This window comes from Paramormyrops kingsleyae, chromosome 3, assembly GCF_048594095.1.
Source record: "Paramormyrops kingsleyae isolate MSU_618 chromosome 3, PKINGS_0.4, whole genome shotgun sequence".
Classification (NCBI taxonomy): domain Eukaryota; kingdom Metazoa; phylum Chordata; class Actinopteri; order Osteoglossiformes; family Mormyridae; genus Paramormyrops; species Paramormyrops kingsleyae.
The window spans coordinates 34,955,758-34,971,533 of record NC_132799.1 but is presented as its reverse complement, the minus strand read 5'-3'; the positions used below and the strand labels follow the sequence as shown (position 1 = coordinate 34,971,533).

The 15,776-nt window shown below is 41.8% G+C and overlaps 1 protein-coding gene across 4 annotated transcripts in view; it reads left to right on the top strand.

Annotated features, from left to right (window-relative positions):
- Positions 1-6,470, top strand: part of tafa2 (TAFA chemokine like family member 2) — a 39,029-nt gene extending 32,559 nt beyond the window's left edge. For all 4 annotated transcript variants that reach the window (XM_023815227.2, XM_023815231.2, XM_023815229.2 and 1 more), the window contains exons 4-6: positions 2,147-2,271; positions 3,135-3,192; positions 5,847-6,470. In XM_023815227.2, the coding sequence (XP_023670995.2) occupies positions 2,147-2,271; positions 3,135-3,164 (155 nt within the window). In that variant the 3' untranslated portion in view covers positions 3,165-3,192; positions 5,847-6,470. The remainder of the gene's footprint in view (positions 1-2,146; positions 2,272-3,134; positions 3,193-5,846) is intronic.
- Positions 6,471-15,776: the final 9,306 nt, after the last annotated feature.

Sequence of the window (15,776 nt, the reverse complement as noted above, 5' to 3'; positions counted from 1 at the left end):
AGTTTTCCATATTTTTAATATGTTTGTGTTAATGCACTAATGAAAACACCTGTATATTGCTATGCCGTACTATGTAATGATGTAAATCTTACAAAAAGCCATAGGTAATATATACTAGTGGGCAAAATTGTGGAAACACCTAGCATTTTTGGTATAACGCAATTAAAATTACTACATGAATATTGGCAGTAATGTTTAGAAACAATCAAAGATCATACATTGGATGATTAAATAAGTAACTGTAGCAACAATTGAATAAAGTTCTGGAATGTATAAAAATTGGAAGAGTTTCCACAATTTTGGCCAGTAATGCATCTGCCTTCCAGCTGCTTCAGAGGTACAGGGTTGTGGAGAGTCTGGAGTCCAACCTCGGTAGCATAGGACGTGCGGCACCTTGGATGGGATGCCGGCTCAATGCGCGTCAATCCAGCAATCTGTCTTTGTACTGTGGTAGAAAGCCCACACGGCACAATGAGAGCATGCAAACCCCATACTAAGGCAGAAGCAGGATGCAAGCCCCCCAGTCCTGGAGCTGTAAGACAGATCCACTGGGCCATCAGATTATAAGAAATGTGGTCCTCAAATGAGTACCACAAATTTAGCTGTAAGTGGGCGGACCTTATTTTGAGCACATTTTTACTTGCAGTCCAACACATCAGAGCAGGAGTAAGTAAGGTGCATACCGATCAACTACAACATTAATACCACCTGCCTAATATTGTGTAGGTCCCCCTCATGCCGCCAAAACAGCTTAGACCAATTGAGGCATGGACTCCACAAGACCTCTGAAGGTGTCCTGTGGTATGTGGAACTTGTTTGTCCATCACATCTCACAAACACTCGATAGGTTTGAGATTTGAGTCATTTGGAGGCCAAGTCAACACCTGGAACTCTTTATATTCTTCCAACCATTCCTGAACAATGTTTGCCATGTGTCTGGGCACATTATCCTGCTGAAAGAGGCCACTGCCATCAGGGAATACCGCTGCCATGAAGGGGTGCACTTGGTCTGCAGTAAGGTTTAGGTAGGTGGTACATGTCAAAGTAACATCCACATGAATGCCAGGACCAAAGGTTTCCCAGCAGAACATCACCCAGAGCATCACACTGCCTCCACCGGCTTGCCTTCTTCCCATAGTGCACCCTGGTGCCATCTCTTCCTAAGGTAAACGACACACACACCCGACTGTCCGCATGATATAACAGAACACGTGACCTATCAGACCAGGCCGCCTTCTTCCATTGCTCCATGGTCCAGCTCTGATGATCACATCCCCATCGTAGGCGCTTTCCACACTGGACAGAGGGCAGCTGCAATGCATTGTGTTCTGACACCTTTCTATCATAACCAGCATCAACTTTTTCAGCAGTTTGTGCTACAGTAGCTCTCCTGTGGGATTGGACCAGACGGGCGAGCCATCGCTCGTCATGCACATCGATGAGCTTTGGTTACCCATGACCCTGTTGCCTATTCATGGGTTGGCGCTCTTTATAGCACTTTTATTTACTGAGCACCGCATTCGGGGAACACCCCAAAAGACCTGCTGTTTCGGAGATGCTCTGGCCCAGTCATCTAGCCATCACAATTTGGCCCTTGTCAAAGTCGCTCAGATCCTTAAGCTTGTTCATTGTTCCTGCTTCCCACACATCAACTTCAAGAACTGACAGCTCACTGGCTGCCTAATATATAATGACATTCTTGACAGATGCCATTGTAACGAGATAATCAATGTTATTCACTTCACCTGTCAATGGTTATAATGTTATGGCTGATTGGTGGATATGACACAGATTATTGTGTGAGGAAAAGGTATGAAAAAAGTTGAAGACATAAAAAACTCACTGTACTGTGTTTAAAGTTCAACTTTTTTCAGACCTTCCTGGGACAAAACTGAAATAAGTGGATTTCATAGCTCAGTAATGGTTGGAAACATCCCATCATAATGGGCTGAGAGTCGACGGCCTGGGTGGTGTTTTGCAGAGTGTAGTTCGATTTGATTGTCTGCTTATGTATTAATCTAGCTGTGATCTGTCCTGCTCGTTAGCCTCTTGCCACATTTGGCCATGTGTCTATTGCCTGCTCATGCCCTCTGCTCCTCCCCTCTGCTCCTCCCCTCCGCTCCTCCCCTCTGCTCCCCTCTCCCAGCCTCCATCGTGGAGCAGAAGTGGTGGTGTCAAATGCACCCCTGCTTGGATGGAGAGGAGTGCAAAGTTCTGCCTGATCTCAAAGGCTGGAGCTGTGCCACTGGTAACAAGATCAAGACCACCAAGGTAGGTCCCCAGATGGGCCGGGAAGCGTGTGGCCTGAGGGGACGAGGGGACGTGGGCCGGGGCTCCGGGCAGGACACGCTCCAGGGCTGCTGGATATATATATTTAGCCAGGAACATGGCATGGACACATACAAAAATACATCTTTTCTCCAGGGTTCAGCAACATTAAAAAAGTCTGAAGACACAAAAGTTACATACTAAAAAATAAAAAGGGGAACTCTTCCCCAGAGATATCTGTGTATTACATTAAAATATGGAAAAATCCAGACCTTCTATTGGTCTATTTTGAGGTTTTCCCCATTTTCAAACTTTTTAGTCACTCAGTGGGGCTGAATTTCTATGTGAGTAAATTACTGTTAGTGCTGAAAAAAATCCTTTTCCATTTCCCCTCTTCCTCCATCTCTCTCTCCCTCCGTCATTCTTGGCCTTACACCAGAGGAGGCAGTACCGTGGGTAGGCTTTCTCAAGGTGCAGTGCTTGCACTCGTAAGCTCGCAGGGGAACTGACGTTGCTGTTTTATCGGGCCGCTCATTTGGTCGTTCATCATGCTAATATGTTATTTACGTTTGTTCGGCTTCCTTGATTGAACAAGTGTTGCCATCCTCATTACACTAATTGTTGCTCCGCAAGGTTGGTTTTCCCAACACCCTGATATAAATATTCATAGAAATAAAGATGCCGTTACACAGAAATAAATTCAGGTTTAAAAAACACTATGTACCTACCATACCAATTCAGTACCTGACTGGCAGTCTGGCCGTCATTTGCTTAAATATGCCGAATTGTGAAGATTTACTTAGTGTTTGTCATAGGAAATTAAAATGGATTTTTTTTCTCCTCTGCTAACGTACAATCTCGTTAAGATTTCCTCGGACAGAGACCAGCTTTGGTAACCTTGACATCGCAAAGTTGCAGTCCCAGGTAAAAAGTTTCTTCTATTACTCTCAATATTCACTCTCTTCTTGTTAGTATTAATTGCCCTTTACAAACATTCTTGTGAGAATAACGCGCTGAAGTTTGGTTCACCGTTACAGCAGTTAATATGAATTGTAGATTCAATGCTTTTTCACTGTCTATAGTCCAATTGTTTGCCTGACCTGCAATTTGCAGCCAGTCTTTAGTTCTCACCCTTGTGTAAAGTGCAAAAAAAGTACAAATTATACAAACCTATTTATGAGACTTCTGCATATATGTAAAAATGGGCCCGGTGCTGCTCGTGTTTATTATTGCTATTTCTGTGCATTTGATTTCACAACTCAATTCAGTTCCAGTGAAAGTAAGTTTATTTTTGTCCTGGTTGCTATTACAAGTCACAAGCTATAATCATATCATGTTTCACAGTTTCTTAAAACTCATATTAATGCAAGTACTGAATGTAAAAATCTATATCATTTTAATTAAAAAAATTATTTGCTATTTACAAATCTGTAAATGCACATTGGATATTGGAGGATATTAGTTGACAATTGAGGTTAAGTGTTTAATATACATTTACATAATGGATCTCCAGTATTTCTAACATATAGTATATTGATTTATTGACTTAAATATCAAATATGAGACCTGCATATTATGAGTCTAACCTTAAACTTTAAAGTTTAAATACATTTTCTTAAAACTCCAGTTTTGAATTGTATTTAAGTATATTCTCAAACTTCATTCAATTTCTCCTTTTTAAAGTAACAACATTCTTGCACCTTTTTTTCTGAATATTCTGGATGGTTTCTGTAGACACCAATACAAATGTGTACAGGAACCTTTAACAGGAACTTTATCAGGAACCTCTACCCGCTTATGCCAACAGCCTGCTCCTACTCACAGAAACGCCACAATTCAACACACAAAGCACGCGGAGCAGGTCAAGAGGTTCACTCACCTCTTGACAAAGCTTTCGAATGGGCAATATGTGTGAAATAAGCAGTATTGAATGTTATAATTGTTGCTAGCAGGCTCAGAAACGGCCACCGTGCTGAGATTTTTATGCAGTACGTAGCGGAGGGTTTATAGAGGATGGGCTGAATGAATAAAAAAAAGATCCAACCGGAGGAAGACCTGAGGGCGAAAAACACCTTGTTAATGAGAGCGGCCAGAGGGGAATGGCCAAACTCGTTAAATCTAACAGGAAGGCCACAAGTGTAAAAATGCCATGGACCGAACTTCATAAGGAAAGTTAGCAGCTTAATGAATCCATACTTCGGAGAATTCAGGCAGCTGTGTGGGCAACATGGGGGTCCTTCTTAGTACTAGACAGGTGTACCTAACAAAGTGGCCACTGAGCATACATAATACATTTTTGTTTTCTAGCATTAAATGATGGGGTTATCTGTCAAACCAAACCAGGCTTATTGTACTCTTTGTCTTTACAAGCTGACAATGACAGTAAGTCAATCTTTAGTTTTAAACAGTTCGGGAATTTATCATTAATCACAATGACATTTTGGAATTAAACTGTCTCTGCATTAAAGTGGATTTATTGCAACTGGCACATGGAGACAGGGCTTCGAAATATGCAAGTGACGACGCTAACCCTAAATAGCAAAACAGAGCCGCTGTCTGGGCTTTAATAGGTTCATTTCGAAGCGTTAAGATATCATTTATCACAGGCAATTTTCAGTGCTCATGTTTTGCTGTGAACTAAGGTTGATATAAACAACAGCACTATGAGAACCTCAAAAGATGCATTTCAGTGTGATTTTATGTTATTCGACATTTTTAGCATGCAGTACAGGGCTATTTTGCTTCAATTAAGATAAATATGAGATCATAAAGAAGCATTTATACTCGTACCATATACTAATAACTGTTTTTACATTTATTTTTATTACAGTGATAATGTTTGTGAAATGATTGTGTCATTACTGGCATTTTCCTCTGCCACTTTTGTCATCTTGCTCTTAAGTTGTTGGCCTAGATAAGTATGCATTTTAACCTGCACTTGTTTAACTTGTTACTGTTCTTTATCTAGTTTTATTAATTAAAAAATAATTACTTCACCTTAGCTAGCTTTAAGTTTTGCTTAAAGGGACCCTGTTATGTTCATTTTAACTGTTCATTATTTTATTTTTGGGGTTTACTAGAATAGATTTGCATGCTTCAGTGTTCCAAAAATGAATTATTTTTCTCATACTGTGCAACTATAATCACTCCACCCCCACCCCCAATAAGCCCAGTCTGCTCTGATTGGTCAGCTTGTCCTACACATTCCTTCCCTGTCAGAAAAAGTTGCTGCACAGGCTGCAGGTTGTGTGAAGGTTTGCCAAGCTTGCAGGTAGGTGGCCAATGTGGAGTGTGTTACGAGGTGACCTCACCATGGCATGGAAGTAAGGGCTGGAATTCCAACAAGATGTTTCAGGCAGATTAGAGAAGAGTGGGTTTTGTGGTGAGAGTTACTCCCTTCAGTGTTTACCTTGGGCTTTAAGACTTTGCAGACCATTTTTATTTTAAGACTTTGCAGACCATAAAGCTATATAACACAATACAGGACAGGGAAAAAAACAGAAAATCATTATAGGGCCCCTTTAACGCTTAGCATTTCCAACTGTAGGCTAACACAAGTCTGCCATGTCTCTTTGCAGGTAGAGTAATGCGACGGCATCAATCAACTGTGTAGCTCCAAGTTTCCTGTAAATATAAGTGGTTGGCGAGGTGAAGACCCCGCAACCTCTTGGCTACTGAGATGAACTGAACAGACCACATGGAGCGGCTTGGAGAAAGACAATGAAAGAAGCAGCGATCGGGAAAGGAGACTGTCCACTACCGTTCTACGGTCTTTGCAGCGTTGGACAAGTTTATGTCTTTTATAAACAAACGACCAGTTCTTCTCATAGTCGTATTTCTAATGGTAACCCTAAATTGTCATTGAGTATGGTGGTGAACCAAACAATTAACAACCCACATATACATAGTAACTAAGTGCTCAGTTTGGTTATGAAGCTTCTTTCTCTGAAATGCGTTATGTGTACAGTATAAGGAAAGCCTAGCTGTTCCCCAAAAATGTTTCTGTTTTATGAATATGAAAGGATATATAGTAAAACTGGCTTTAATTTAAAGAGCCAGAGTATTGAAAGCCGACTAATTAATATATACTTATTTAATGATGCTTTTTCAGCTGGTTGCTATTTTCTTCCCCTCGCTGATGCATTTTTACTTGTGAAGTGATCAATAACATTATATAATAATAAATTATGGTTGTAATCATTTCCTAATGTCAACGAATGAATGTCTTTATTACCGTCTTTTGCTATGCATGATTTATGTTCTTATGACCTCATCAGCACCGTGCACCTAAAAGCAGAAATACCAATCTTACAAAAGCAGGCCCCATCATTCTTCTTTCCTTTACTTGCACCTGCCCTATAGGTGGCGCTGTAGTTCAGTGAGGGTATCCAGGCTTCAAACACCAGAAGCTTCTGTTGCGAAAATCTCCCTAAAAGTTACATGCTTCCACTCACCTGTTTGCCCTCGCCTATCTCACTTCACGTCAAAATAATTAGCAAGCTACCAATCAGCTCAGGTTCCTGGTACACTGAAAGTTACACAGCTTTTGCATTTGGTCTATAATATCTAATTTTTCCTTTCACACATTATCTGATATACACTCAGATTTCCATCAGCATAACTCTGAATGAATGACAAGCTTAATTAAAACATGTCATCGGGTTGCTGAAATTGGGGAATATCCAGTATCAGTGTCACATTTAAGTGCTCAGATCACTGACCCCCCCCCCCCCCAAAAAAAAAAAAACAAATTACATGCCTTGTTGCGTAAATGCCATCTCCGCTATGTTGTATTATGTAAATGATTATTAAAATCAACCAAGGGATGACTAGGAACTTCTCTTTGGTGCATTACAGAAATATTATGTTTAAATGATGCCAGTCTTTTTACTAGTATTCTTACAAGACATTAAAAAAGTCATTTTTTTTCCATGCACTGAATATCAGTTAGGTAATTAGAAGTGTTGTCCTGGCAACAGCACTTACTAGTTCCATAAGAGTTCCATTCAAAGAGACACGTAAACCAATGACAATCTCATTGCTGTGATTGTACCTCGATTTATTCAATACTTCTACATAACAAGGACTTGGGGTGTTTTTGAGAACAAAACATAAAAAAATTATATTGACCAGACTCTAGAATAATTTTATTCTCTCTTAGAATATTCCATTGGAGAATTCCATGTAGTAGACTTATAACGGAACCTTATGGAGAGACTACGAGTAGCCTGGCTTTTTCTGTCAGTGCCTTAAGTTACAGTCTCCCCTTTTCTTGTGATTAGCAAAACTCATCTTTTCATATATTGCAGCCCTCCACTCTCCCCCCACTCTGTAGACCCCCTCAAGATGGTTAACCTGTTGTATAAGTCATGTTGGAAAAATTGTAACCCTGCTATTTCGTTGGTAGATATATAGATACTCTCTCTATTCTCTAGAGGGCCGAAAAGAATCAGTAGATTTGAATTAATTCAGTAGATCTGAAATAACTTATTTTTAATTCACAACCAGCACTCCTTGTACTCGCTTGCCCTCTCTTCAACTCCTATCCACTCCTCTGAAAACCCACACATAAGTATCAAATGCATATTAATATGTATTATAATACATATTAAACATGGACATATTACATTCTATTTTTGTATGAACATAAAAATACGAATCAATTTTGAAACCCTGCAAAACTATTAAATTCTCAAACAGACAAATTAGGTCAGTCGGTTTGCCTTGATTATAAGCGTTCATTAATATTATTAGGCTTTAAAAACAAATGCCTAAATTTCCCATCTGACTGTTGTGAGCATAAAGTCGTTTATACAGTATCTATGGTAGGGCTCTTCAAATCAGGCCTTGTTTTCAATTCTCCCAGGAAGTTAGTTTAATAATTACTGATTCTATTTGGCCACAGAGTCTTCACACCTGGCTCACAGGTAAAGAAAGGCTGGAAAACCAGCAGAGCTCGGACCTTGAGGACTATGATTAGAATAGCCCTGATTTAAGGTATTGTGTTTGATGATGTCCTGTGGATGTTTGGTGCCTTGCATGCCGGAATAACACAGAAATTAGCTGGGAAGCAAGATATACTGAGTCCCTTGAACTGCACATCTTATTAAGAATGGTCTGAGAAGAGCATTTCCCTTTATAATGATCTAGGAATATACAATATGATTGCAGCAATAGGGTATGCTTGATCCAAGCCAGTACGCATATGAAGAACAAGACTGCATGACAGAATCAGCCGTGTGAGCATTTGTTTGTTTGTTTGGATGTTGCTGTAGAAAGAAGTTCCATTAACATGAAATTGGGATAATTAAAATATGAGAAATCTCTATATATCCCGGCAAAGAGAATTCCCAGCACTCAGGGAAACCACAGTACAGTTTTGTATATTTCTTTACTTACAGAGACGCTGCAATAATGAGCATTAAAAGTTCCGCCAGATATACCAGCAAAAACAACTTTCAGCTACAGTCCCCAGATTATAGCCATTGCAGAAAAACAAATTTAATAAATAAAAATGATAATGACAGTGATAATGACTATAGAGAATAACACTGCATATTCCCAGAGTAAGAGACTGATACGTTAGTAAGTACTGATAATTCTATCACACTGGCCAAATGTGTACATTTTTCAAAAGCTTTGTGATTCTTCCTGTCTGTCCCTGGCACTGCACCTTCGTCACCTTTGAGAATCTGGAAGACTATGAGAAGGAGACTGAGACTCATACATAATTGTACACAAAACATATATACACACTATGCCAGTGATCAGTATTCACAGTAAACATCAGCTTGATTTTAGAAAGTCGTACTTTGCGTGCATTAAAAATTTACTGCTATATACAGCACTGCCTAATTTACTAGCTATTCTGTATTCCAAACAGCAAAAGGCATTTCAAAAGCCCCATAAATTCTACGGAGAGTTTCCGTCCATCCTTTGCTAATTAGTGGATGGTGAAGGGGTCACTCCTTCCTGGTTCATGAACTCTCACTGCATTCCTTTTGAACATATTACTTAAACTTATGTTTTAATAACACAACGATAATCCAATCCATGATGATCCTGAAAATCCATTTTGAGACTTTATCAGTCTTTACAGTTTCAAATGGGATAGACAAAGGCACAGACTTGACAGTGGCATTTTACACAAATAATCTATAAATAATAAGGTGATAATTTAACAGTAAAAATGATAATAGGTGTGAATTTATTTCTAAATTCACAGCTTAAATGAAACAAACTCTTCTTCTGTAGGGTCACTGAAATCTCTACTTTCAAATAACGCTTTGACAAATAACTGTGACATTATTACCCTTTAGATTACATTGGTGTAGATGCAACCTGCCACCAATGAAATGTGCCATATAGAGCACAGTAAAGTAAGTGCAGCACAATCTCTGTTTCACCATTGTCGTGAAACATCATTCCTCAGATACCACAGCAAAGACTGTTACAGGGTTTTCTGGCATCTCTTGTGTTTTGTCCTTTCCTCAAGTGATACTAGACCTTAGGATCTCTATAAATGTTCAGCCCCTCTCCGAGCGCTAACCTGCAGTAATTTATTCGGAGCCGCAGCCCTTGAGTTGCGAGGTGACAATGTTGCTACCTACAGGAAATGGAGCGCGTGTGAGCGCTGGGATGGACATCCGATTCCTGTCCCAGTGCTGTGCATCTATGCGGAGAATTCCCAGTCTGTTCCAGGACTCCCGTAAGTGTCCTCCGGGTACTCCAGTTTCCTCCCACACTCCAAGGTGAATCATGCATTTAACTTGCTCTTAGTGTGTGATCGTCTGTGTGTGTGTGTGTGTGTGTGTGTGTGTGTGTGGTCCAGGTATATGTTACACTGTGGGGACTGAATGTCCTCACGATGTGATAAAAAAAACTGTTATTTTGACATTGTGGGGACCATTTTTTAAGTCCCCACAAAGATCTGTGAATGCTGTCAAAAAACTAAAAAGATTCCCTGTTTATAACACAGGCACATTCATTATGAACATCCATCGGCCATCCAAGCTGCTTATCTAGTTCAGGGTCAAGGGGAGCCTGGAGCCTATAGCAGGAAGCAGATGAGACAGAACAGCAGGGCTGGGGGTTCGAGTCCCAGCCCTCCTCTATGTGCATAGAGTTTGTATGTCCTACAGGTTCCATCCAGGATTGCTGATTTCCTTCTGCAGTCGACAGACCTGCTATTAGGTGAACTGGCATCTCCAGATTCCATACTATGCATGTGTGTGCCCTGAGATGGACTGGCAGCCCATCCAGGGTATCAGGGTATCGCTTGCCCCATTCCTGTCTTTCCTGGGATGTGCTCCAAACCCCCCTACTACCCAGAGCAGGATAATCCATTGGAAGGATGAATACTGGATGGAGTTCACTCTAAGTTTTGGAATGGGGGGCGAAAACTGGACTCCCCACAGCAAACCCATAAAATAACATGCGAAATGAGCATGCAGCGGAAAGGCGGTGGGATTAAAACACCCACAGCATTTTTTGAAATGTAATATCATCTTTAAACCGCATCTGTTTGGGCACTGTTACCTGCTTTGTGCCTGTTTGTGTGAGAACTAACTTTGGGTAAAAGAAGTTTAAAAATAAATGTTCCTGAAAGCCAACCAGAGTCAGAATGGTGGGATTCAGTGAGGGGGTCAGAGAAAAGTTGCCAGTTCGGATCCCTTCATCTAATTACTGCATCATTAGACTACGTCTTTGTCTGTGTTCCAGACACCTTTCAGAAGATAAAACCTTGACAGGGTTCTGACCTGAGATAAAAGCGTGGGGAGAAAGTGAAGATGGGGCAAGTTCACGAGAAGTTCCTGTTGGTCCTCAGCTCGCCGCGTTCCACTCGCACAGTGCAGATAATAAGCCCGGAAAAGCTGCTGCTCTTTCATTACAGGTTCTGTGGTCCACAGGGACATGGGCCGGGCAGAAGCGGATCGACACCTAATCCCCTCCGCCGCCCCGGCTGACGTGATGTTCCTTTTGTTCTTAAGCCAGACAGTCTCATTATATGACTCTATCTGGGTTCTTACGCCACCCCACACGTCCGCGGGCCTGTTGAGGGGGGGGGGGGGGGGACATGCTGTGCTCAGCAGGGTGAGAGGACAGGGATGCATCGCCCTGTAGCTGGTCTGCGGAGTCGTGTGTTACAGGTGCGACGACCTGCAGGTGAGACAGCAGCAGCAGACCGAATCTGGGCTCATTTACATACCCAACCCGGTAGACTGGTCAGACAGCCTGTGCAAGTTTACGTACATGACCGGCAAACAAACAACCTAAGCACGTCCAGGAACGATCATAATCCTAACCCAACTGCTCTTTCACCTTCCATAACTGCTTAAAGTGGCTGCAAATGACATGAGCCATAATCACCATTTTGGCACACCACCCGTGCAGGGTTCACAAGGCAAACTTTTTTGTTTGTTCTGATCCCGCCCACTGGCTACGATTGGTTGACATAATACGACGCCGTAGGGTTGGTCGGCGGGACTAACTCTGCAGTGACCAGCGTGCTTTGCACTGCACCGCATTTTAAATGGTGTAAATTAACACGCATATCTGTGTACTTCTGTTAATAGTAAATGTCATAACTGTGTAATGTTCGCCGTGGATTGCAGGTGTTTTGTTAGCATGTAAGCGTGAGTATTGTGTATATGTTGTTGGCTTCCCTGTCTGTGCCACTGCTAGCAGTAAACCAACAGTGGCTGTTAATGCAGAGAGCGACTTCCATTTTAAATGACAGAGTCACCATTTATTTGACCTCCGCAAGTGGATCTGCTGCATCAAAAACATCCTGTATTGTCTAAGGTTATGGCGTGACAGAACGAACAAGGCAGCCGCGTCGTTTTAAGTTCGCGAAAGATTGTTCTCACCGAGGCGTTCGATTCTACTTTGTCCAGAAGTCATTTGAAATATATGGTGACATTTAGGCTGCTGGTGAGCTTGGAGTCCATTCCAGATGCCAGGAGTCACAGTCACTGGCAGATTGGAGATGGCAGTTCAGCTAACAGCATGTTTCTGGACAGTGATAGGAAACCATAGCACCTACAATCACACAGGGGCCACGCAAGCTGCAGCTACATAATAAGCATTCAACAATAACAACAAACACAGAAAAAATAAAATACATTTTAATAAATAAATAAATAAATATTATTATTATTATTATTAATAATAATAATAATAATAGTAATAATAATACTAATAAACTACAGTCAGTCTTGCTAAAATGCCGCTAATGCGTTCCTGAAAACTCTCCATTGCGTTTTAAAATACACATATGCAAGGGAAGAATATGGTTTGGGCAATGCAACTGCAAATCTTAGTAACTTACACCAAACCAGGTGAATGAAATAATAAAAACAGCGACACCAGTGGCCAATAATGTAATTATATGAATTTCAAATAAGAGATAATAATACATTAATAAATTAAATCATAAAAATCTCAAATGGGTCATATGAGTCTTATGAGAATTGCCTAGTAACTTCAGCTGTTGTTGATTGCTGAGAGTCGGGAGTATAGTGAGTCACAGGCAGACACCATGTGGCCGGGCATGAGTGCAGCACAAATTCAACCGATTACGGCATATGGAGGGTCACTGAAGGCAACATGGCTACAGACAGTCTACGAAAGGCAAATGTGAGTGATTTGAAAAAGGTTGCTGTGATGTTATGTAATTTGTCAAATATTTAAGACTTTAACCTGAGCGATGCGTGGGTGTACAAAAAGTTCGATTCTTTTAGATTTGAAAACCAGTTTGGCTGATTCACTGAAAAGAACGATTTGTTTTTGCGTGCAAGTAGTGTTTCTTGCTAAGACTATACCGCGTCATAGTTTGTGTAGTGCTACAAATACCAATGCGATTACACATTATATTGGACTAATATATCAATCACGTCAAAACAGATTTGTGGTGTTATATCACGCACTGTAGCAGGACTAACTGTGCTACCAAAAACGCGGGACTTTAAACCACCCATGTTCTTGGTAGCGGACTTTAATCCCAACCACACCAGGAACTCTAGCCCCTACCTAAAAGGGGCCTCTAGCCCCTATCTTGCCAGGGAGTATAACTCCTACCTCACAGGGGACTCTAGCCCCTACCTCACAGGGGACTCTAGTCACTACCTCAATGGGGTCTCTAGCCCCTACCTCACAGGGGACTCTAGTCCCTACCTCAATGGTCCCTGTAGCCCCTACCTCAACGGGGAATCTAGCCCCTACCTCAACAGGGCCAATTGCTCCCACCTCGCCAGGAACTCTAGCCCCTATCTACCAGGAATTCTATCCTCTACCTCACAGGGGACTCTAACCCCTACCTCACAGAGACCTTTAGCCCCTACCTCAATGGGTGGAGCTAGACCCTACCTCACTGGGGCTTCTTGCCCCTACCTCTTCTGGGTGGAGCGACCCCCCATATTCTCCAAAATAGTATATAAACCTGTCATGTCTTGTCATATGAACCTGACGATCATGTGAGAGGCGTTGTTTACTAAAGAGGAAGATGACATCATTACAGCACACTGATGCTTTTGGGGATTACTTTTTCAGAAAAAGTATTAAAAATCTTTAAAAATCCTACGAGTGAACAATGGTGGCTGCATTCATTATGTCAAATCAGGTGTAAATCCTAAAATGATACCTGGTGACAATCCTTTGCTAGCCTACTGATGAATTCCAAGCTCACCTGGGAATCAGAGAAAGTGAATAAAAGGTGTAAAATCGGCATGAATGATGGAAGATATGCCCATTACTTCTGGTGGAATTGTGACACAGTTTTTGTTATAGAGCAAAATCACCTGCTCATATTCTTTGTGCTGGATGTAAGATGATGTCTTGGGTGAATTTGTTTGTTTTATGATAAACAAGGAGCTTGCCAGGGCACCTGTATGAATACATCACTGAGACTAATTTACATTCACGAGATGGTCTCTTATACGTCACACTTCTTTTCAGAAAAAGGTGGATAGAGCGCCTCCGGTTCGGGAAACGAATGGTACAACTTGCCTGCTGTAGCAAATTAAAGTCAAACAGTGCATTTATATCGTGGTTAAAAATATTACCTCTCGGGACGGGCCAGAAGTGCAGAGACCCGACGCAAGTTTCGCTTGGATAAGAACCACGCATTGAACAAAGAAACATGCACATGAAAGCGTCAGCGTTTCCTCGGACGTTGAAGGTCCCAGTCGTCTATGGATCCGCTGTGAATCCAGCGTCCACTGGTCTGTAACTTTAAAGGCTTCTTTTCACTCAAATATAAAAGGAGAGCCTTAAAGGAAATTTGCGATAAGGAATGGCGAGAAGGAATTAAGTATTTGGTAGCTGTGGAAATTGGCCAACTGTGATTTACTTTTGTATTGTGGCTGTGCTGTTCTGTGCCCTTTTCCCCGGGAAATGTGGGTCTGGGGACTGAGACATGCTCCCATCTCATTTCCATCCTTTGGCCATTTTGTTTGCTCATAAAAGTTGCCAGTTCCGCTGTACGATCTATAACCCTGGCGGGTACAGATCATCTAATTGAGCCTTTTTGGAGGGAAAGTTAGATTATCTATAGAGGAAAGACAGTAAGGAATCATAATAAAGCTTCTCCAAAGTACATTAAATGGATAAAAGTATTGCGGCACCTGGCCATTAAACCTGCAGGAACTTTTATGGTATGAACATTCTAAATATATAGACATCAATATGGAGTTGATCCCCTCTTTGCAGCTGTAACAGCTGCCACACTTCTGGGAAGGTTTTCCACAAGTTTATGAAGTGTATCTATAATATTTTTGCCCATTCATCCAGAAGAACATTTGTGAAGTCAAGCACTGATTTTGGACGTGAAGGTCTGGCTCGTCATCTTGGGACTGATACCTGTTCATCCCCAAGGTGTTCGATGAGGTTGAGGTCAGTGTGGGCCAGTCAAGTTTTTCCACACCAAACTCACCCAGCCATGTCTTTATGGACCTTGCTTTGTGCACTGGGACACAGTCATCCTGGAACAGAAAAGGGCCTTCCCCAAACTGTTCCCACAAAGTTGGAAGCATGGAATTGTTCAAAATGTCTTGGTATGCTGAAGCATTGAGAGTTCCCTTCACTGGAACTAAGGGGCCTAACCCAACCCCTGAAAAACAACCCCATACCATAATCCCCCCTCCACCACACTTTACAGTTGGCACAATGCAGTCAGGCAGGTAACGTTCTCCTGGCATCCGCCAACCCCAGACTGATCCATCAGACTGCCAGACAGAGAAGTGTGATTCACTCCACAGAACCCGTTTCCACTGCTCCATAGTCCAGTGGCGGCGTGCTCTACACCACTCCATCCACTTGGCATTGTGCTTGGTGATGTGAGGCTTGCATGCAACTGCCATGGAAGCTCAGTCCATGAAGCTCCGACACACAGTTTTGTGCTGGAATTAATGCCAGAGGATGTTTGGAACCGCAGTCACTGAATCAACAGAGCACTGGTGACTTTTACACACTATGCACCTCAGCACTCGGAGACCCCTCTCTGTTACCTT